General features: G+C 39.0%; 1 protein-coding gene across 1 annotated transcript; it reads right to left on the minus strand.

Moving 5' to 3' along the window:
- Positions 1-1,534: 1,534 nt before the first annotated feature.
- Positions 1,535-11,744, minus strand: nsfl1c (NSFL1 (p97) cofactor (p47)). Its single transcript, XM_053317614.1, has 9 exons — positions 11,610-11,744; positions 9,933-10,033; positions 9,712-9,789; positions 6,069-6,234; positions 5,872-5,967; positions 5,194-5,303; positions 4,942-5,079; positions 3,990-4,160; positions 1,535-2,797 (listed from the first exon to the last, which is right to left on the minus strand). Exons 1-9 carry the CDS (start codon positions 11,709-11,711, stop codon positions 2,635-2,637), a joined length of 1,125 nt encoding a protein of 374 aa, XP_053173589.1. The 5' UTR covers positions 11,712-11,744; the 3' UTR covers positions 1,535-2,634.
- Positions 11,745-23,346: the final 11,602 nt, after the last annotated feature.

A 23,346-nucleotide genomic window follows, 5' to 3' on the forward strand; every position in this document is an offset into this window, starting at 1 on the left:
ATGAGTGATGTAGTATGCAGTATTACAGTAAAAGTACTGCAGTATAATGAGTGATGTAGTATGCAGTATTACAGTAAAAGTACTGCAGTATAATGAGTGATGTAGTATGCAGTATTACAGTAAAAGTACTGCAGTATAATGAGTGATGTAGTATGCAGTATTACAGTAAAAGCACTGCAGTATTATGAGTGATGTAGTATGCATTATTACAGTAAAAGTACTGCAGTATTATAGTGATGTAGTATGCATTATTACAGTAAAAGTACTGCAGTATTATGAGTGATGTAGTATGCAGTATTACAGTAAAAGTAGTGATATATTATTATATATGACATCATTAGATTATTAATAGTGAAGCATCAGTGTTAGAGCAGCATGTTACTGTTGTAGCTGCTGGAGGTGGAGCTAGTTTATACTACTTTATATACAGTTAGCTAGTTTACACTACTTTATATACAGTTAGCTAGTTTACACTACTTTATATACAGTTAGCTAGTTTATACTACTTTATATACAGTTAGCTAGTTTACACTACTTTATATACAGTTAGCTAGTTTATACTACTTTATATACAGTTAGCTAGTTTATACTACTTTATATACAGTTAGCTAGTTTACACTACTTTATATACAGTTAGCTAGTTTACACTACTTTATATACAGTTAGCTAGTTTACACTACTTTATATACAGTTAGCTAGTTTACACTACTTTATATACAGTTAGCTAGTTTATGCTACTTTATATACAATTAGCTAGTTTAGTCCAGTCAGTGGTTCCCAACCTAGGGGTGGGGCCCCTCCAAAGGGTCAGCAGATAAATGTGAGGGCTGGTGAGATGATTAATGGGAGAGGAAAGAAGAAAAAACAAAGTTCTGATACACAAATAGAAATATTAAAGTATAGTACCTAAGTATAAGTAAATGCCTCTTTGCGTTTCTTTCTTCTTAATTATTTCATTTTCAGACTACACCTCATGTCATTTACTTGAGTACAACCATGGTACTAAAATACCAACTGTATTTCTCAAAGTGTGTGGGAGTGTTTCAGTATGTTTGTGTTCAGTTTAGCCTCTGAATGAACTCAGAACTCACCATCTCTTCTGTTATTTCCCTGCAGTCTCTCTCTTCCTCTCATCTTTGTATGTTTTTGAAGCAGATTCATAAATAGCTCTGGGATACTTTTTATCTCTATGTCTCAATTAATCTTTACAAAGGTTCGCCCTTATTGAACTTCAACATTTCTGGCTTTTAAGTTAGTAAGTCAAATCTGTAACCATTCTGAAGATAATGTATACAAACCTGCTCTGGTTTCCATGACAATCTTGTATTCTTTTTGTTGTTGGGATGTAAATGATGCTCTTCATTGTATCCAGCTTTCAGAAATCTGACTATAGCCCTGAGACATGTATAATCTGACAGTAACACATATTTAGATTAACCACACTATTCCATTTCAATAACATTCTCTACAATTCATGTTTCCATGTCCTGAATATTCATTTCCCCAACTATAAGAATAAACACAAGACCATAAATTCTTTATACATCAACCATAAAATGGATTTATTTTTACCAGAGGTCCAAACATATTTTCCGTGTTGCCCCAGGATGCATAGAAGATGTCAGTGTGTCATAAGGAATTCAACTTCCACTACTACAAACCAGTGTTTACAATCTATGTTGTTTTTCTTCAACCATTGGTTTGGTAATAAAGCCGTACTGTATGTGTAACTACTTTTTTTAATGTTACACCATATCAAAATCCTGTAGTCTAACTAGAACAATCCTACAATCTGTAAAGGAAAAAAAAAAAAAAAAAAAAGAGAAAAAAAAGGCAGTTTAAAAAAATAATTCCATCTTCATTTGAACAAAAAGGGACTGTTTGTGATTGTGGAGGTGAATAGAGGAGCATAAGGCTACCGGTATAGGTTGGTCTGTTATATCATTACACTTCTCACTCTCTCTCTCTCTTTTCAAACCAAAAAAAAGGGAATATGTGGAGAGAAATGGAAACTTGTACAAAAACCACAGTATCACCATCAACTTTTTATTGATCTTAATAAGACTGTTGTTCCTTATGTGGTTCTGGTTTGTGCTGTTGAGACAGAAACACACTAGGAATCTGTCGTTTGCATGGATGTGGTGAAGCCCCAGCATCTGACTTGGCTTAAAAGGCTAAATGGAGGTTAATAGAAGAGGAAGAGTGGAAGGGGGGAGCGACTTAATGGAAAATAGAGCCAGGTTTAGTGAGCGTATCTGTTTCTTCAGAAAGCTGGACTGATGCTGGTTTAACCATCTTCTGCTGCCCATCACAACCATTTAGCAGCATCTGCAGGCTCTTAAATGAACTCCGCTCTGGAAGATTCTGTGTTTTCCTCCCTCCGTTTAAGCCCGTCGTAGAGCATGGAGGAGAAAAGAGGGAGAGGAGGTGGGGGGAGGGGGAGAGGAGGAGTCGGGATCTGGTAGGGAGCAGAATGTTATGTTTCACTTTAGAAAAAACAAAATAAATCAGAAATTAGAAGTCCATACACAAGTCTGTGGTTTTCTCCTCCCTCAGAAGGGGCAGCAGGTTTCAGCCGGGCTGCAGTTGCTCAGCCACGCCAGCAGGGGGGGCGGGGGAGGGGGGCGGCCCGCCTCACTGTAGCCGCTGGACGATGACGGCGTTGAGAAGGTTGGCCTGCTGCAGCGTCTGGCTCTCGTCCTCCAGCTCTTTGTTGGGGAAGGTTGTCATGAGAACGAACTCTCTGGCGGCCATGCTGGGCCGGGCCGTGACCACGAACTGTCGCAGATCAGACACCCTGAGGGACACGAAGACGAGACCGACATCAACTTAAAAGCTCCTGACTGATGATCCAACCCAAACATGTCCACTTCATCACTTTTTCTTCTTTTTGCCATACCTTGATTTTAATATATATATATATATATATATATATATATATATATATATATATATATATATATATATATATATATATATATATATATATATATATATATATATATATGACCATTTTAGTTTGAATTTAAACAAAAAACCATATGTACTTGCTTATAAACTAACCCTTGTTCATTTTAATTGTCTTGATAAATTTGGGCTGTGTTCATGCATATGGCATCCATTTTTTTTTAAATCAATTCTAATAGGCCTATAATAGCCTGTTATAGAAACATCTGTTACACCATCATTCTTAGGGACAAATATGTCCCCATTAAAACCAATTAAAACTACATTGTTTGATCCCCCTGCCAGAATGACTTTCATGCATTCCTGTGCTGTATTATGTAAACAAACTAGCATTTAAAGGGTTCAAATCCTGAAAATGAATTAATATTTGACAGATATTTTCAGGACTATCATATTAATCTATAATACCTTTCGATGCAGTAATTTCTGTCCCTTATTAGACATGTGTAACATTTTCTAAAATAAGGCACAAGGGTTATAATAATGTGTAATAACACAGATGTTATTATTTTGGATGTTCTGTCACATTTTTGGAGCTCCTCTGTCTCCTTACAATCTACCGCAGTGTCTGTAAAAAAATGACTCAATATTTCTATGATTGTTTTTCCTGTGACTCAGCAAATCACACATCTCACCTGACACACTTGCTGTATGTCCTGTTTGCAGGTGGTGTGTCAGATAATGATAGATAGTGACTCAGTCTGTTTGAATATATTTACACTATTATATTAGTTTGAGACTTGACATCACACATGGTGAAAGATGTGACCTTTTAGAAATTCATGAATTTTCATCAGGACATCTGGTGGCATTTGTTATCAGATAACAGCTCAATAAGAGACCCTTCACTATGTTAGTATTTTAAAAAACATATGTTGATGGACGCACTGTATGATCAGTTAGACCAAACTAAACTAAATATTTGTTTTATCACTTTGGGTTGTATTTTAATTCATTTCCATAGAACTGCAGAGACATAAGTGTGACTGTCTCCTTCAGGTTGGAAAGAAGTAATCCATTACCTGTGGGTGTTGTTGAACTTTTGAACCAGCCTGCTGCCGTCTGCCAGGCGGATCTGGATGTTAGTGACTGGCTGGGAGGGGTCGAGGTTCACTGAGGCGGTGGCTTGGGCCTCGTTGGCTGCCTGGTCCTGCTGGGTGGTGGCTGGAGCTTTAACCAACTCTGGGGTGGCACTAGAGAGAGAGGAGGAAGAAGAAGATGATCAGACAATAAGTGATAATGGGCCAATGAGCTCAGGTACCATTATTTATAATAAATGATTCAGTAAATCTATCTATCTATCTATTTATTTATTTGTTACAAAGTTACAAAAATTGATATTTAAGTCAGGCCTGATGTTGCCTTACACTAACAATAATGATCCCAGTCTCTTCCTCACAGCTTACTGATTAAACATTGGTAACAGATCAGCTCTCTGTATGTGCTGATACCCAAAGCCTGGGTTTCAATATCAGTATCAGGACTGAAATAGCTGGATTGATGCACCTTTAGAGGACTGAATATGAAAAGTTTACTAATTTGAATTTATTCCACTGAGGCCAGGAGGTGTCTTAGTGTCAAAACAACAAACAAAGTTGTGCTCAAAATTTAAAATGTCTATGAGACAAACATAACAAAAACCCACAAAACTACTCTGTATCTCTACTAGAAGCACCACAGGGCACCATTAGTCATTTGGGCTCTAAAATAAAGTAATTCATACACATAAATGATTTAATTCATGGTCTTAATTTAATAAAAGGTGGCATGACTAAAAAGAAAGCTATTATTAAACTGAAATGAGCTCATACATAAAGCAAACATCCAGACTAAACATGATTCACTCCCATGTAAACAAGCTAGACTGGTTTAGCAGCCTGAGACCTTGAACTCAGCTGCTGCTTATCATCACTGACATTCTGACACAGAAACTATTTTAACTGAAACTACAACAGGACTGCCGATCAATCTCACCTTCCCAACTTCTGTCCTTCACCTCCGAAGGCCTTGAAGGCCATCTTGGGTTTGCTGAAGTCCTCATCCCTGTGGTCCTCCATGTCCAGGTTGACCTGGCCCCCTCGAGAGCGCTGCCTCAGCTCCAGAGGAATCTCCCTGCAGGGTGATAATCACATGTTATCAGGGCTCTAAAAGGCCTCTATGTATACGGTATATTTACATGTCAACATTGAGGACATAGTTATGATAAATCTATAGGACTACTCTTACCCCCTTCGGATTGCTTCCAGGAAGTTGGCGTTTCCAGGATCGCTGTAATTTCTGAGTTCACCGTTATCCAGACTGAAACCTGTCTTCCAAAGCTTCAGCACCACGTGTACCTAACACACACACAAACACACACACACACAGTATACACATTAGTTGTGTCAAATATCATAGTTATTCCACTACATTAAGTGTACAGTGTTCACCAGCAGTACTGGATTAATAATAAGCAGGTCTCCGAAAATATGATTCATTATATTTGATATGTTTGTTGATAGTTGCATATTTTTTATTTATTTATAATCATGTGTCAATGTTAGTAATCTTCTGTACTGCTTTGGTAATATAGATTTCTGATCTGTCATGCCAATAAAGCTTGAATTTGAATTTCTACACATACATACAGATACTAATTATGACTTCAACAAACAAAGCTTTGAAGCACTCAGTACAGCCCCAGTATTATTACTGTACATTTAACAGTGTATGAGGGATGTGATCTACATAGCACAATATGTTGTGGTGGAGTGTGTTTGGCTCCACGACAATCTGAGCAAGCTAGAGAACTAGAGACGCTGATCACTGTCTGTGGAACAGGAAACACCTCAGAACAATGGGAGCGATGCTTGGCCACTAACACTTGATGCCACACTGGTATCTGATGATCTGAGGTCTACTCACATCCTGCTGGGCGTTGGCTCCGTGCCTCTCTCCAGCCACATAGGCTGACTCCTCCTCAGGAGCTGCTCCTAACCTGTATCCTCCACCAACAAATGCCTGAGAAATAACACAGCCAATAAAAACAGAATGAGAGACAACCTGAAATATGTTTGATATGAATGAACAAGAAGGAGAAGGACTTGTGAGCTTTGCGTTACCCTAGCTCTGCTGGGCTCTCCTGGTCCTCTCCCGCTCCTTTCCAGAGGCACAGCTCCGTGTTCCCTGGCTCCTTTGAACAGATCCTCCACTACTTCGTTGGAGCTCTTCTTCTTGGGTGGTCCGACGATCTGCTGCCCGCTGCGCTCCGATCCTCCAGCGAAAAACCTGGAGGGAGACATGACCGAGTGTGACTACAGACTATGAAACTAAATAAAATCATTCCACAAGGTAACACTGTAGACACTCACGAATTTTAGAGCTAAAACATATGTGAGAAAAAACATCTGCACCGCTCTGTATTAAAAAGCAAAGCCATGCATAAACAAGCTTTGGCTCCAGCTCAGAGTTTCTCTCATGATTGTCATCTTTTATCTGAGACAGTGTAAAGAGTAAAGAGGCATTTAAGATAAGATTAACTTTAATGTCTTTGGGGGAAAAAAATATAATGTTACAACACATAGCTGAAATCATACATAACTGACAAGACAGTGCAGAGGTGCAGTAGTGCAGAGGTGGGGGAAAAATTGATTAATTATATATATATATATATATATACATAATTCTTATCTTAGATGGTTCTGAATGGATTCATAAATCACTCACAGTGCACACACATTATCTTGTAGTTCCATCTTCAAGTCAAGTGTGTGTCCACATTTCTGTTATAATGACTAAATAATCACCTTAGTGAGATGAACATTAAATATACTTCATACCTTTATTTCATTATTCTCATACAGACAGAAGACTGTGGGATGCTTCTAAATTAATTAATGCAGTTAACTTTAATAACCAAAAAGCTGTGTTCACACACTCACTCTCTCACACACTCACACACACACACACACACACAGTGACTATGGGAACGACTTTATGTATTGACACATTTGTGCAAGGTGTCCAGGTTGCCCCTCATGTGAACACTGTTCCATGCAGTACATACAGCACAGTTAAAGAGGTGCTGCACACTTAAACGTGTTTTTGAGCTGTAAACTAAATGATACAACTGTACTCACAACCTCATCAGAGACCCCACCCACCCCCATCATCATGGACTGTTCTCCCTGCTGGCCTCTGGAAAGACGTTTCACACCATTCTTGGCAGAACAGTCAGATTCTACAACAGCTTCTTTGCCCTAGCTATCAGGCTGTTGAATTCACAGTAATCCCCCCCACCTTCATACACAAACACACACACACACTCATATTGGACTGTTCCATGGACTGCTCTATATACTCAAGTACAAGTTTACAAACTACTTCTGTGCGATATAATAATGCATATGTGCAATATATGTTTGTATTTTTATTTAGTTTTTTATTCCTATTTTATTTCCCCTGTTTATTATTTGTAATATTTAGCACTTGCTGCAGTTTGGCACTATTTATCTATCTATCTATTGTGATGAGACACATTAATGCTGGTGGCAATATTGACATCAACACCAAATTTATATATATACACTGACATTTCATGTGTTGAAATGGCTCAACAAACCATCTACTAACCATGAATAGCCAATGCTAACATAGAGTGAGCTGCTGTTATAAATGAAAAAATAATATTAACACAGTGACAGTGAAGAACTGACCGAGGAGCTTCTCATAGCACAGCTGCTCCTCAGCTACAAAACAGAGACTTTCATAAAGAGTCATGATTCTGCTTCTAGTGACTGTCAAAGGGACAGAGAGTGTGACAGCAGCTGCTCAGAACTGGTCAGCTCTACATGCTACAGTGAGTGGTGGTCAGTCAGTGTCCCTTCACCTGCTGTATCACACACACTATGTAACCACGCCCCCTACAGTTGCTGTCCTGTGCGCTCCCTCTGCTGCATGTTTTAAATGTGCAGTAAAGGAGGGAGGGAGCTGGCAGAATTTGGGTGTGTATTTACTCTTTAAAAGACATCAGACAGTACTCTACTCACTCTCAGTCACATCATAAATATTAATGCCATCATTCACTGCTAACCCCACGCAGTCCCTTCACATCCAAACCTCTGCACTGCACTGCCCCTGCTGCAGAATCTGTCGACGCAGCATAAAAAGCACGACCGGCTCACAGCGAACGAGGTGTGACCGAAAATAGTGTGGTGCATTCTAGAAACACAGCTGATGAGACAGACTGACTAACTGACGTTTCAACGGCTTGAACACCACAAGAACAACTGGAAGTGCCATTTAGGAGAAGAAGACACTGTGACAACACACAGAATCAGCTGGGCAGGGACTTCCATTTATTGCCATCTTGTCTTTCAGTGCATTTTAATCCTCTGTGCGCTGCGATGTGTCCTTGATGAGTCACTGAATCATATTCCCTACCTTCTATAACTCACCCTGAAATATAACAAATATCTTGTATGTGTGGGTATTCATTGAACAGTCACAGATAAAAGGATAAGTAGCTGTCAACTACTTTGAAAACCAACCACAAGACTGCTTTGGTGCTTATTTTTGCCATTGACAGGCTCAGATTGTTATTATAAGTTATTACAGAGAGAACCATATGCAGAAAAACAGCTTTTTTTCTTTACTTTCACTTGATCCAGTCTGTTTGTTATTGAGTCTAACCAAGTGTGGATCAAGAAGAAGTCTTGTTCTGAAAATTCTTGAGAGCTGAGTTGTTGTTGAAGTCTTCTAAATATTCAGCCTAGTCAGAGATGGAGAGAGGAGTGCCAGGAGGAATTTGTTGTGTTGGAGTAAAGACATAGTAGCTTAGTGTTATCTAAACTAGGTTCAAAGTCATGGCTGAACATTTATGAAAAACTTCATTATGAAAACGTGCTTCTTCAGTGCTTGTGTGTATATATTTGAGTATCTCATGTGCCTAATAACACACAAACCACCCAGTCAGTTTGATGTAAGCTAGCTTTCTCTGTATTGTGACTCATTAAGCCGTTCAGATTCGGTGCCCCTTCTTATGTCACATGGAGAAAAGCTATGCTCACGTTGAAAAATGTGCGTGTATTGTGGGGCCAGACTGGGGAATCCTGCATCACCGCTGATTCTGCTGTGATCCAGAGCAGTTAACTGGTGGGAGGAGTTTGTCTTTTAAACTTTAGGGATTAAGTGGATTTATTTTCAATCTGACTTCTCAACCTAGCCAGAGCTAACACCACCTCAGCTGCTGTCATTAATAATAAACATCTTTTAATGCCAGTGAGTTCATATCATTTTAAAGGTACACAGTAGGTGAATATCTATGTGTATAAACAGTAATGTCACTGCTGTATTTATACCTTTTTAGGTAATGTTATTTTGAGTGTGGATGAAGCAGCTGCCATGTTAGAATAGCTCTAATCAATATGAACTTCATTCAGAAAACAAGCATTTTAAAAGTTGTTTGCTTGTCATTTTGCAGGCAGACCTGTTAAAGGATGAATTCAGACTTTTTACAAATGGCCATCATGATGTCGTTATTTCGGCATCTGTTTATTGCAATTAAATCACAGTACAATCTGAGTTCATTTAAACTCAAACAGGGCTTTCTGATCCTTGTGTTATTTAGACCAAAGCATGTCAGAAACATTTTATTAAGACTCCAGGGAACTGTGTTAACTTGTGGAGAAGGGTTACAATATGGCCTCTTTAAAAAGTGGGTGACTTGTGAGCTTAAGCTAAACGAATATTGTAAACTAATCATACCTTTGACCTTCCTCTTCATCACTCTCTTCCTCTGCCTCATGCATCAGATCTCTGAAGGAGGTCACTCTGGGCTGGGAACTGTTGAAGAGGACAAAAATAAATATGAACATGATTGTTTGCTGCACTGAAGAGAGAAAAAAAAGAAGCCTAGAAGTTTACTAAACATTCATCAAGACTGCAATATGATATTAATAAAAGCAGAGGCAGGATGTAAACACTACCTTGGTCCTGCTGACCGGGACACTGAGGAGCCTCCTTCCGGCTGAGGAAGCGTCACTATGTCGTCATCAGCTCCATCCTCAAAGAAGCTGGCCAGCGCGAGCTAGAGAGGAGACAAAATTAATATGACACTGTCACAATAACTGACAGACAGCCTAGCAATGTAATAATTATTGTTATGGGCATTATTATTATTGTTATTAATAATATGACACTGATAACCTTTCAACCAGTTCAGCCTACAATAAGACAAATTCGTGCTAACGTTAAATATTTCTACCTCTGAGCCTTCAGTTAGACCAACGGGGTTAGACAAGGTGGAATCTTGTCACCTACCTTATTCAATATGTATATGGATGATCTTTCAAAACAGCTAAAAGAGTGCAGGACTGGCTATATAGTGGGGAGTAATCTTATTAATCATCTGGTGTATGCTGATGATTTAGTTGTCCTGTCTCCTTACAGTGCTGGATTACAACAACTGCTCAAATTATGGCATACAGTATGACATCAAATTCAATTCTAAAAGGAGTGTTGTCATGATTGTTAAAACCAAGGAAGATCGGAAGCAAAACTTATTTTCTGTTGGCAGTTAAATGTAGTCAAATATTTGGGTCACAAAATCAGGGATGATCTGTGTGATGATGATGTGCAGCGTCAATGTTACAAAATGTATGCACAAGCAAATATGCTGGCAAGCAAGTTTGACCTGTGTACAGATGATGTAAAGACAGCTCTTTTTAAAGCATATTGTACTCCCCTCTGTACAGCCCATCTTTGGTACAATTACAGCACAGCAAAAATGAAGAAGCTTCAGATTGCATACAATGATGCATTTGGAATTCTGCTTAGGCTGCCAATATTGGACTAGTGCTATAGTCACATGTTTGTTTTTAACAATGTCCCCACCTTTTCTGCAGTGTTCAGGAAGTCAATGTACAGACTGAAGTTATGATGGCATTACAGCTCAGCCTACACAAACTCTTCTTGTTTTTGGAAGCATTGGAATGCATGTCTGTATCTGTTTTAACTCTACATATTTATACTGTCTTGTTATTGTATTGTGTTTTATTTTATTTTGTTTAGTTTTTTGTTGATGTGGACCTGCGGAGGCCTCCATAAATAAAGTATTACTATTATTATTATCTCAGAGTGTATGTTGGCATTTACTTTCTCTTTCCCTCTTACTATAATGGTGGTGCTAGTCGAGTGAGAAACTATATCACTACATTGAGTTTATTTTTTCTGTGCAGGACTCTTAAATAAAGAGTATATGTGTGTTTATGTCCCAGCAGTCTAGCTCTGTTCTATGCTTCACCGGGACAACAGATATACTGCAGCATTAGCTAACCACTGCTGTCTTTACCAGGTAGCGTTACATGCTAACACTAACTAGCACCGCTCAATGAACTCAACGGCAGACCTGCTTTATAACAATAACACTACAGGAGTTGACCTTCATGTTACTGGCTCTGTACCGGCTAAATAATCACACGCCGGCCGTGTTGCCGGTAGCAGAAAGCGGCTACGCCATTGTCAAAGGGTGACTTGCACAAATTACCGGCAACACAGGCTAACGTTAGCCCGGGAAGCTACTCCTCTGACACACTGTCACATCAACGCCGTTTTCTTTCCCGCTTCCCGCCGCAGCTGTACGGCTCGGTCCACAAGAGACGTACCTGCAGGTTCCAGCCGGCTGACTCCAAGAAGAAGCGGGCCCTCTCCTCGTCCACATCAGTAACAGCGACAAACTCCCTCACAGACTCCTCTTGGCTCGCCATTTTGATTTTTTGCTCCTTCGACGACTCGTCCGCCTCCACCTGAGGAAACAACAGCAACAGATGTTGGTTCCTATCTGGTCCCGAACAAACGAAGGGACACAAAGAGAGAGACGGAAATAAACTTCTTAAAACGACATGAGTGTGGTTTAAAAACGCTATTAATTTTTTATAAACATTATTTGGCACTGTGTTTCGTTTTTATAGTCGACAGTTTATTGTTGTTAATCAGTATTTACCGCGTTGAAAACATTATTTTAACCGCTAGATGGCAGTGTATCCACATGTTACAAAGACTATAATCGCTCACAAGCTTTGTCTCTGTTAAACAAAGGTTTAGGTTGTGACCCAGCAGTAATAGAGCATTACTGTAAGTGCTTGGTTGCTTGATGTGGATTCCTTTTTTTCTTTTTGGTACTTTTCATTCTCTACATATGTTTTACACAAGAGATGATAAAGTGCCAATCATTTTTTAGCTTTTATCACAACCAAATTATTGTAATAATCAACTAGAGTGTTAAGCACCTTTGCTTCAGTTGTTTATATTTGATAATGGTTCAAAATCTGGATAGAAAGTTATGCAATGTGTCCTTTTAATTTTATTCATATTTGTAGGTCTATTATTTACCTCTTCACTGTCTAGTCTATTTTCTCTGATGACTCTTGATTTCTAGGTTATGCTGCTCGTGGACATTGTTTTGGTTTTCATCTCATCTCATTTTATTAATCTAATCCTATCTCATTTCATCAGGATGTGACACCTCTGTGTGAGACTGCAGAGCTTCTAACACAGAAGACTGATCCTAATCTGCATTTTACCACACTTGTCAGCTTCCATCTCTGGTTTGACTCCTCGTGCAAGTCCACTGTGAAACAGATGCTGATTGAAGTGAGGGGCCCCACCTCTGACAGCACTGTTCCAGTAAACATGTAACTCTGATTTCAGTATGATAAGCAGATGGAGAGAATATTCACATGGGAGGTACCTTTGTGCCCCTGATAAGGTGCCTGATGGCATGGTGGTCAGATGGCACCAAGCAATAAGTACCAGACAGATTGGGAGCATCTTAATTGTTTCTGGGGGAGAAGGGCTGATGGGGTTTTTTCATGCATTCACTGTTGGTTGTTTGATCTTCAAGGCTAATTAATCTGTAGCAAAGTGAGAAAACCATGTTGTCACCTCACCACGTGAAGCACCACCCCCATCTTTTCTCTGATGCACACAAAGAACAAGCATGAAAACAGACACAAAAACACACACAGTGCGTTACACTGAGGAGATTTAAGCGGCAGTGATCATATATTGTTTCCCCTCTTGGATGTTTTAGATTCAGAGTCCGTTTGATGAGGCAACAGCACCCAGATACAGGGCAAGATTGAGAAAGAGACACAAGAGATAGTGGAATTAGGGGTTGAAGCAAATAGCAGAAGAAGGGAAAGATGTTTAAACCTACAGATTGGTGCATTAAGAGTGAGACAAAGTGTGTACTGAGGAAAACTAGAAGGAAACATGGCAAATAGAGCAGTCAAGGCAAACCAGAAAAAGGTATCATACTCTACCTTAAGCCTGACACACGCTATTACAGTAAGTAAGGAGAAAGGACAAACATAAGAGTCACAGTAATAGTCAGTCATATCCCAGGTGATGAGTTGTCCGTGAATGTCGCCTCAGGAAACCCTCAGGGCGTGTGTGTGTATTGATGTATGTGTACATATGTTACCTTCCCATGAAATTTGAGGCTGATGTTTTCGTAGGGTAATGTTATCACCGGTGTAAGACTACAAAAGGTTTGAAGAAGACAGTGTCAGTAGAGGTTAATCCCAACCTCACAAGTGTCTGAAGTGTCTAAACACGTCAAAAAGCATCACGCGGGCAGAAAAGACAGTGCTGGGAACTGATTCTGACATCCTGATGGGCTGAAAGAGAAAGAGTATGAATGTTATCAAGTATACCTACTGGTTGAATTAAAGGGAAATGCTATTGGAAAGAAACATTCAGGTTGGTTTGTTGATTAAGACTGATAAGTGCAGGTCTTTTGTTTAAAGCTACTATACTGTAAAGGAATTGTTTGCTTATCTGCATTCTTGCCAAGTGTTAGATGAGAAGATCAATACCATACAAGTGTGCGTTGAGGATGGAGTTGACTAGCTTAGCATAAAGACTGAAAACAGCTAGCCTAACTCATATTAAAGTAAAATATATGCCTACCAGCACCTTTAAAGCTCACAGCAACCAAAACTAAATATTTGCACAAAAACTGAATAGACAGCTAGATCCCCTCCAGACATGTTATAAGATGTATAAAAACACTCTGCTTTCAATATTTGTGTCTATGTTGGTTCTACAAAAAGAGAATTCAATTATCTCATTAAAATATTTTAATGGTGTCTCCTCCTTCTCCCTCCTTACAAATCTAGTGTATGAGTATGTAAATATTGCTAATTTCAAAAGTTGAACTAGTGGATGTCTCCTGCTTCACTGAATGCATCATGGATGTATAATAAGAGCTGGATACTGGACTAAAAATGGCACCCATTCAGTCCAATAAGAACTACTTGGCTAACAAAGCTAAAAAAAACAAAGTTCCGTCACTGCAGTGCCATGAGTGACAAGGAAAAATTGGCTGCAAGGCTGAGCAGCAGGGCCCTATCCAGCTCTTATAATACATCCATGGAATGTATTCTCTGTACTATTTGTGCACTGGAGGTTTCAAGTTTCAACATCACAGTTCTGGAAGTTGAATACTGGAACATAGTTGGCTAGTTGTGATGTCACAAATCATGCTCATGAGAACGCCCCCTTAAACTCTGACTTTTGATGAGAAATTTTACCCCTTGAGCAGATGAGAACCACTTTGCACATACATCATTCTACACAGTAAAGTTCCAACATTAAAAAAAGTAGGAACAAGAAGAAAAAAATGTATGGGTGGAGGGGACTTTAATTTTAGGTTTGCGTGTTGAATAAACAAACTAGATCGAACAACGTGTTATTTAGTGAGCTTTATAGGTATTGGTGGATGTATATTTGAATTGGAGAGAGCCAGAGTGTGAACCACCACCCAATCCCACCCCCCACACCCACTCTTACATTCATGGAAATCCACACAAGTATAAGAGTGGTATTGGTCCTTTAAATTAATTCTTGACAATAAAGTGTTTTGCCAAAATGTCAAACTGTTCCCTTTAAAAATATATGGCTGTATATACAAGCAGTAAAAGTTGGCGTAATTACTGTAATCATATGGAAACCATTGTGTTCATATTCAGTTAGTCTTTTTTTAAGTTGTATTCAGTTCTGGTAGGTTTGTTTAAAATCTCTATTGCAGCATAGGTACCTCACAATTATGGCTAAAGATTATTTTAAAAAGCCAGCTTGCACATTAAATGACAGAAGAAGAAAAACACACTCCTGTAGTCTAGTACTTTAACCTTGAGCGACCTGCAAGGAGGTCAATAACCAGCAGAGCATCGTGAAAGTCAGGTGAAATGACAGCTTGTTAAAGTGAAGCTGTCAAAGGAGGTTGATTTGGACGGGCGCCGTAAAACCCTGAACGTCCCTCCCAACCCCTCTAAATCACATAAATACAATTTGTGCTCTTATCTTGCTCTTCTTTTCCTTCCTCAGGCAATGGCGCCTTGTCATAAAGAGAATCTATACTGCATCGTTTATGACTCCTGACACTTAGTTAGCGAAGGGTGGGTCTCTCACCCCACCCCACCCCCAATCACAGCTTGTCAGTTGTCGGGAAAGCACCTAACCTTTTAACCGCAGGGGTCTTTGTGACGATATTTAATGCAAAGCAAAAGGAAGTGTTGATTGATCAAAATAAATATGCATGGAGAAAAAGCATTCTTTCCACACAATCTGGCTCATGTATACTTACTTTTCATTCAGACTTTGCTGTTAAATGTGTATTTTACTATAACTTGCCATCATCCTGCTACTCCTCTTGCTGCAGGAGTGTCCAACAGCACAATACGTATATGTCCCATGCCTCCAGTCAAGCAGCTAATAGTAGCAGTGCTGGCTGAGGGGTCAAGGCCTTGTGTTAAGTTAACAGCCTGGCTAAAGGTCAACACAGTTACAAACAATTGGTGCTTCAGTGAAGAATCCTAAAAACAAGACTGCACATGATTTATGGGCAGGGGACATGGCTAATGGTGGGATACAATGTAACTTCTGGTATCATTGGTCATCTTTGCAGTCTTATAAATATTTATCATCACTTGGTGTGTTCAGTTTGCAACAGCTATGTGAATTAAGTATATAGTGCTATTCATTCTTTCAGTATACCACAAAGCTTGTAGCCAAAGGGCCATCAAGAGGAGGATTTTTGAACCTCATGCTATGATACTTATTCTGCCTGTATTGATGTCATCACCAATGGTGGTTTAGTCTATTGAAACCACCAGTGTATTCACAATGTAACATCGGTATTTCCCTTTGGGAGAACTTTTTAAACCACCAGACAGACAACATCATAGAAGTCCAGGTGAAGTAAGCTCCAACAATGGCTGCCCTGAGGGTCTCTGTCAACATGGGGCTTTGTTCCCACCCATCAACAGACTAACTATAATTACAAACTGTCAGACCTATTTCTTGAGCCTGGGCTGACATAATACCATTGGGATGAACCTTACATCATTCTTTAATGTGTTAAACATGTGAAAAGTAATTGAGTATTGGTGACCGTGGGGCCCCGAGATCAAGTGATCATGGTGGTTGATCGTCAGCATTCGTGAGTAATAATATGTGCAATAATGAATGAAGATGCAAAGAGGTGAAAATACATTAGAAACCGAATGGAAAGAAGAAGAGCTTCAGCATGTCATGATTGTTTAATGAGTGAGATTAATTCTTGATGCATAAACAGAAACACAAGATTTTTGCATTTATTGCAAAGTAGGACGACAACATCCAGTGGTGGAAGATCAGATCCTCTATGTAGCAGTGCCATTATTGCTATTATTATTACTGATGCATGAATACGTTGGGTATTGTCGGGTTTAATTTAGTCTTGACATTTTCATTATGTAGATATCATTTTTTTCTACTTCTTTTTGGTTTTGAAAGAATTGGGTGAGACGACAGACTACACTGATAAGCAGGTATAGGACCAGCCTGCCTGTTTTTTTGCTCGATAAATAAACCATGAGAGAACTTCAATGAACTTTTTTGTTTGTGTATAATTCATTTCTATGTTGCATTAGTCACCTTTTAGTTTGATTTTTAGAATGGACAAACCAATAAAGGTAGTTTAATCTACTACATTACATTGTATGTTAATTTTATAAGCAAATCATATTTAGTATGTAAAATCTTAATCAGAAAAAGTAAATAAAGATGTATACCACATAACTGGAGCATCCATGGTTTGATTCCAAACATAGAACTTTGTTGTCATATCTCTCTATCAACCCCTGTTTTCTCAACCACAGGCCAGTTTATTTATTTATTTAAAATAGTTTACACACTAGGATTGCATCTGATGTTATTTTTCTCATCAGTAAGTGACTGATAGTACTGTCAGACCTATTTATGAAGAGCAGAACTGTCAATGTCCAACAGGCTAAAGTTGTGAAACTAAGACGTTGTTAGAATTCCTACATTAAAATGTAATTTCTACTGTAGTATGTTTATTAGGTTTATTCAGCACCATGCATTGTTTAAACAGCACAGTGCAGCAAAGATTCAATGCTTTTCCTCATGCAGGATCTGTATTAGATGGAACAAGTTTGTCTTCATTGGGATTTACATAAGGTTTGTTATTTGCAGTAGCCTTTTACATGAAATGATGTAAAATGAAAGTGTATATGTTTATAGATGTATTTGCTGGAGGGCCCACAGGCTGCACTGCTCTACACCTATAATAAAAAAACATTCTTTAAAGTCCTACTTTACTCAGAAATGCATTTTTCTTCTTGTTCCTTCAGTTGGATGTTGTTCTCTTCTGATGTGCAGTTTTCACATTCATCTGCTGAAGTGGAACGTTTCCCTGCACTCACCTTAAATCTGAGTTTAACTAAGAGCAGGATTTGTGACATCACGAGCCCATCGTAGTCCAGCTTTTGAAGTCATCATATTTACATATTCATAGTCTGGATTTTTCAGTTAGGGAGAAGGAGGATATGTCATTTTAAGGATTGTTAACTACATAATTTAACTTTTTTGTGGAAAAACATATCAGACACAGTAGTATTTAAAAAAAAGACTATTTAAAATGTCTTAAATGTGTGTAAAGAGGATCTTCTTTTTAAAAAAAGTACAATATTTCTCTATGATGTAAAAAAAGCAACAAAAAAAGAAGTAAGATTAGACTTTATTGGATCAAAATTGTATAAAACAGCGTTTGGTACTTAGTGGTTTTCCACCTATCAAAATCAGACAAAGAAATAACACAACACTGCTGTAGGCAGATGATATCTTGATATGCTGATGAGTTTTCCCTTGAGTAAAGCAGGGCAGGGCGGATATCCACACAAATATCATTTCTAGTTTTCTAGGTTTGTTTTGCTTTCATGCACAAAGCTATACAACAGCATGAGGAAGACAAACAATCTGGTATCAACAGGATGAAGGAAGAGAGGAAGGGGATTATTATCTCTGTGGCCATTATAGTGTTTAGCCAGGCCATTAGTTTTGCCTGCATCTGAAATAGGTACTCCTCTGCACGTGCACATACATGAAAACTGTCCGTCCCTCGCTGCAAAAACCGGAGCCAGCTCCATTTTTATCTACATGGCAGCAGACAATCACCTGATGCAGTTGGCAGAACCAGGTCTGCAGGGACTAGACAGGAGCCACTGACCTACATATGACAAGAGTACACACTGTACATCATGATGGATTAAATTCTCTGCATATTGTAGCAGATCATAGAGTGTATAGATCATCATATAGCAGCAGCGGCGGCAAGGTTGCCCTGATATGAGCTGCAGGCACTACAACACTGTGAAGAGGGCGATTGAAAAGGATCCAATCCATTCTCTTATTACCCCAGCAGGCAGCCATAAATCTGGACATGGCTCTCTCCTCTCTCCACTGCCAGACACAGAGATTTACTACAACCAGCATGCTGCCCCCCCCCCTCTCTTCACTTCTATCCTCTTCCTTCTATTTTCACACCTTTGTCTCTTTCCTTTCTCCTTCTTCCTTTCCTGTCCCCCTTTTTTGTTTTCCATCCTACATTTGCTCGGTGTCACCGAGGGTCAAACGCCAAACACTCCCTCATTGTAACTGAGGGACACACACACACGCACTGACGCAGCAGCGAACAAGTTTTAATTAAACCAACAATGATTTATAACTGACAGAGCGGCTGCAAATGAAGGCAGGGAGCGATGTAGAGTCAAAAATCAATGTAGTTTATTAAAGAGAAAAAGCATTGAATTTGCCTTCTAAATGCAGATAATGTGGATTAAAGGTCAGGCGGTGCAATATGTGTATAATTGGCTTATGTAAAGAGAGCAGATGAGTTCATTCATATATCATACACTACTATATATTAAGTGTTAATTACTGAACTTTAGAGGTGCTGGTAGGCAGACTTTGTTACATTTGGAGCTCTGTCTCATGAAATGATATTTCTATGCAACTAATTTGAAGGAGCAAATATGTTTTAAGACACCATAATGCTGCCTGGAGTATGTTTTTTCTATTAACATTAAGAGGAAATGTTTTTAATGAATGCATTTGGCAAGTTGCAGAATGTTGATGCTGAATCTATCAGTAAAATGTTCACTCTCACAATAACATTTTTCATTTGTTTCCTGCCAAAATCTCTGATCTCGCAATCCAATATGCACTTAGCAACTAAAGCATTATGAAGCTTTTATAGTTATGTTTGTATTGGATGTGAGGTTAGGAAAAGATTGCGGGCATTGGTTTTAATACTAATGCAGTGCATGAGACATGTTGTATTACTAATGAGCTTCCATCTCCATAACTACCATCTTTCCCCACTGGTGAAATGTAACATTTATTGGTAATGGTGTTTTTGAAAGGGATGTTTGAATACATTATGTTTTAATGTTTATATTAGTATTCTGATGCAGGTGATTACGAGTGATAACCATCAGGAGAGAAATACAGTCAATGTAGTAAGGGCCACATGTGTGCATTTAAATAGCACCTAACAACAGTCAATGGATTCACACTGGAACTTAAAGGAGAGTCAATGAGCCCATGTAATCATCAGTGCAATAAGGCCCCCGAGGCACTGTGCGCTGATGTTAATGGCCACTAAACCTAAATCAAAGGCAGATAAAAACAGCCTATAAACAGACATTAAACAACCCTGTCTCTTTGTGTGCGTTTTATTACCACGCCAGAGCATCCAGACAACCTCCAAGGCCTTTTCAAACCCTTTAAATGTCCTACAGTGACACTGCACACACACACACACACACACACACACACACACACACACACACACACACACACACACACACACAACACACAAAACACACTGTGGTCACTTTTGGGGACATTACTTAGATTTACTTCATTTCCTGAAGACTTACTCTAACCTTAACCATCACCTCTCCTTGCTTTAACCTAAACCTAACCCTAACCTTAACCCTAACCAAACAACTGACCCAAATATCAGCATTTCACCAATTGGGGTTTGGCCATTTGTCCCCAATTGGATCCCAATTGATGCCCAATTACCTGTTCTTGATTCTGAGATTTGTCCCCAAAAGTAGCCTATGACAGACTTACACACACACACACACACAAACATGTCAGACCATGGTCACTTTTGGGGACATTACATAGACTTATATTCATTTCCTGAATTTCCTTATATTCATTACCTTAACCATTACTACTACTTGCTTAAACCTTAACTTAACCCTAGCCTAACCACTGACCCAAGTATAAGCATTCTACCATTTGGGCTTTGGGCATTTGTCCCCAACTGGACCCCAATTGGTCCCCAATTACCTGGTCTTAACCCTCCTGTTGTCTTCCCATCGACCATGGAACTTTTGACCCGGTTTAGTTTGACTTCATTCCAACACATTACAACAAGTTTTACACATATTTTTTCGGAAATGATGGTCAATTGTTGTCCTCCCATGTCAAAATTGACCCAAGGACAATAGGAGGGTTAAAATCTGAAATTCGTCCCCGAAAGTAGCCTATAACAGACCTACACACACACATGCTCGCACACACACACACACATCCACACACACTAACCAGTCCACTCTCTGTTTGGGGTAATACCACATGACATTCCACTAAATGCCTCCCAGACAATCCCCCCTTCTGCGGCTTTTCAGCATTTTTTATTGGTGGTGATGGAGAGAGACCGGGGGTCACCGTGGTAACCACATGCTCGGCTGGATGCAGGACCTCATCTGGCTGCATATAGGCGTCTGTGCCATGCCTGCGAGGAAATTGCCCCAGATCTCAGTTGACATTTGGCAGCCTTTAGTGTCTGTGTTAGCGTACAGTAGATGCGTTTGTGGTGGGGGGAGGGGCTGATGATTCCAGTCTGTGAATATGAATATATTCTCTTTTCTTTATGACTTGAGTCCAATGAGAGCATTTGGATGCATCATATCTCGCTCATGGGAATTGCCTTTCATGTTCTGACACCATTTCCAGTCAGTTTTTGGCTTTGATTTTGTTAGCTTTTCACTAAATCTTCAGCTCTATATGTTGACTTATAGCTGGGTTGAAAGGTTTGAGTGAAATATTGATTCCCATCCTCCAAATTAGACATTTTAAACACACGACACAGACGCTCTCAAGTGTCCTCTTTTCATCAAAATTAAATATTCTCTTTTTCCTTTTTCTGTCTTTTCATCTTTTTTCGGGGGTCTTTGAATTTCTGGTTCAGTCATCACACTTTAAAAAGGCTTAGTTTCTCTTTTTCTACGCCTGTGCTTATGTAAGCCACTGACATCGCATTGTTGCAGAAAGGGAGAAGACAGAGAGAGCGAGGGACTGAGACAAAGCGGCGAGTTGGAAAGACTGAGAGCGATTAACAGGATTATACAGAAGCATGACCGCTATACGAAAGCCGTAAAAATCACTGTCCTCACTGATGAATAAGTCAGCCTATTAACTAAATCAAGTAATACCTTCGCAGCCGCGGGATGATCGTCTGCAGCAGATCAGAAACTATCTTAGGGCTTTTGTCATTTTTTTTATGACAGCTTATCGACACTTTAAAAACTCCTGAAAATCCACCGACATGATAAGAAGTTGTGGGTGTCAAACATTTGAGTAACACAATGCAAAAATGATCCTCTTAAATCACTGAGTCACACTATACGGTCACATGCAAAATCCCTAGAAATATCTCAAAGTCTGGTCACCACAGCACATAAAACAACAATCCATGCAAAATCTTTCATGTCCACTTCAGCTTTGGTGAACCTTCATGTGTAAATTGGCAAAACTGGGTGTGTATACATAGTTTAAGGGGGGCTTGTGATCATTTGAGGGGCTTTCCTTGACAAAAAGCTACAGTCAAGTCTTATGATCCAATTATTAAAGATAATATGCCATAATACATGTCCCCAGACATGTATTATGGCATATACAAAATACTCTGCTTAGAACAATGAGTGTCTGATATGGACTTCCCCCAAAAAACAGTATAATTACCACATTAAAATTCTTAAAATGGCATCTAGCATCATTAAAAATTCCAGATTATATGAAGATGCAAATATTTTTCATTTCAGAAGTTGGACTCCTTCATTATAAAAGTCCATTTTCAGTGTTTGTGCACTGGAGGCTTCAATTTCCACATCACACCTGTATAAGTTGAATATTGGACCAGCACTGACTTCCTGGTCCAGTTGTGATGTAACAAATAATGCTTGTAGGCCCCGCCCCCTTAAAAATAAATGTTTTTCTGTAACTGTTCCACTTTCAGAAGATGAATGTGAAATCAGCCTCCTAGCATCAAACTCTGCACATACGTCATTCTGCACAGTGAAAGTCAAATATTCAACTGAAGGAACAAGAAGAAAAACATATGTTTGAGTGGAGGGCGACTTTAAGTAGAGAATGACACAGTGCTGAATTTAATAGGCTCATTAATACGCAGCGACTTATGATGACTGGCACAAACACAAAGGCGTGTCATTTAAGGTCATTACAAGACATTTTTGCTGGTCAAATTATTATTTTGGTTACAGTTATAGATCTGTAATAAGACTTGTCAAAACTTATTACTTTTTACATGAGCTATGATGTTTCAAAAGACTTGTTATTACATGGTTTTCGGTTCATCTAAAATCTATAAATGTACTTCATTTTTCCTAGTGGTGATTTTACAATAGTATTGGTTATTTCAATCTCAGCTGAAAGCCTTGTGTTCAAATATTATCAATGAAATATCACAGGGCTTTGTCAGGTGATCATACTAACTCACAGACGTGTCACTAGTTCCCTGTCAGATGACCAGTTTACGTCACCTCATGACATCATCACTTCATGTATTTATGTTCAGATTTAAGCTTAGATAATCAGATGTTTATGTTTTTATGAGCCAGCATGACTGAAGAGGAATCTGCATGTTTAAAAAGACAAAAAGTAGAAAGAATTCAAAGCAAAGATGTGAAAGATCAGTTAAAGGAGTCAATTTGTCAATTTGTGGATTATACTTGA

The sequence above is a fragment of the Scomber japonicus genome, chromosome 4 (assembly GCF_027409825.1).
Source record: "Scomber japonicus isolate fScoJap1 chromosome 4, fScoJap1.pri, whole genome shotgun sequence".
NCBI lineage: Eukaryota > Metazoa > Chordata > Actinopteri > Scombriformes > Scombridae > Scomber > Scomber japonicus.

Coding starts and splice junctions, on each gene's coding strand:
- nsfl1c (XM_053317614.1), bottom strand. CDS start 11,711: ATGGCGAGCCAAGAGGAGTCTGTGAGGGAGTTTGTCGCTGTTACTGAT. Junction 5,080..5,193: donor CTGGAAGCAATCCGAAGGGG/GTAAGAGTAGTC, acceptor ATCACCCTGCAG/GGAGATTCCTCTGGAGCTGA. Junction 2,798..3,989: donor AAGTTCAACAACACCCACAG/GTAATGGATTAC, acceptor CGTGTCCCTCAG/GGTGTCTGATCTGCGACAGT.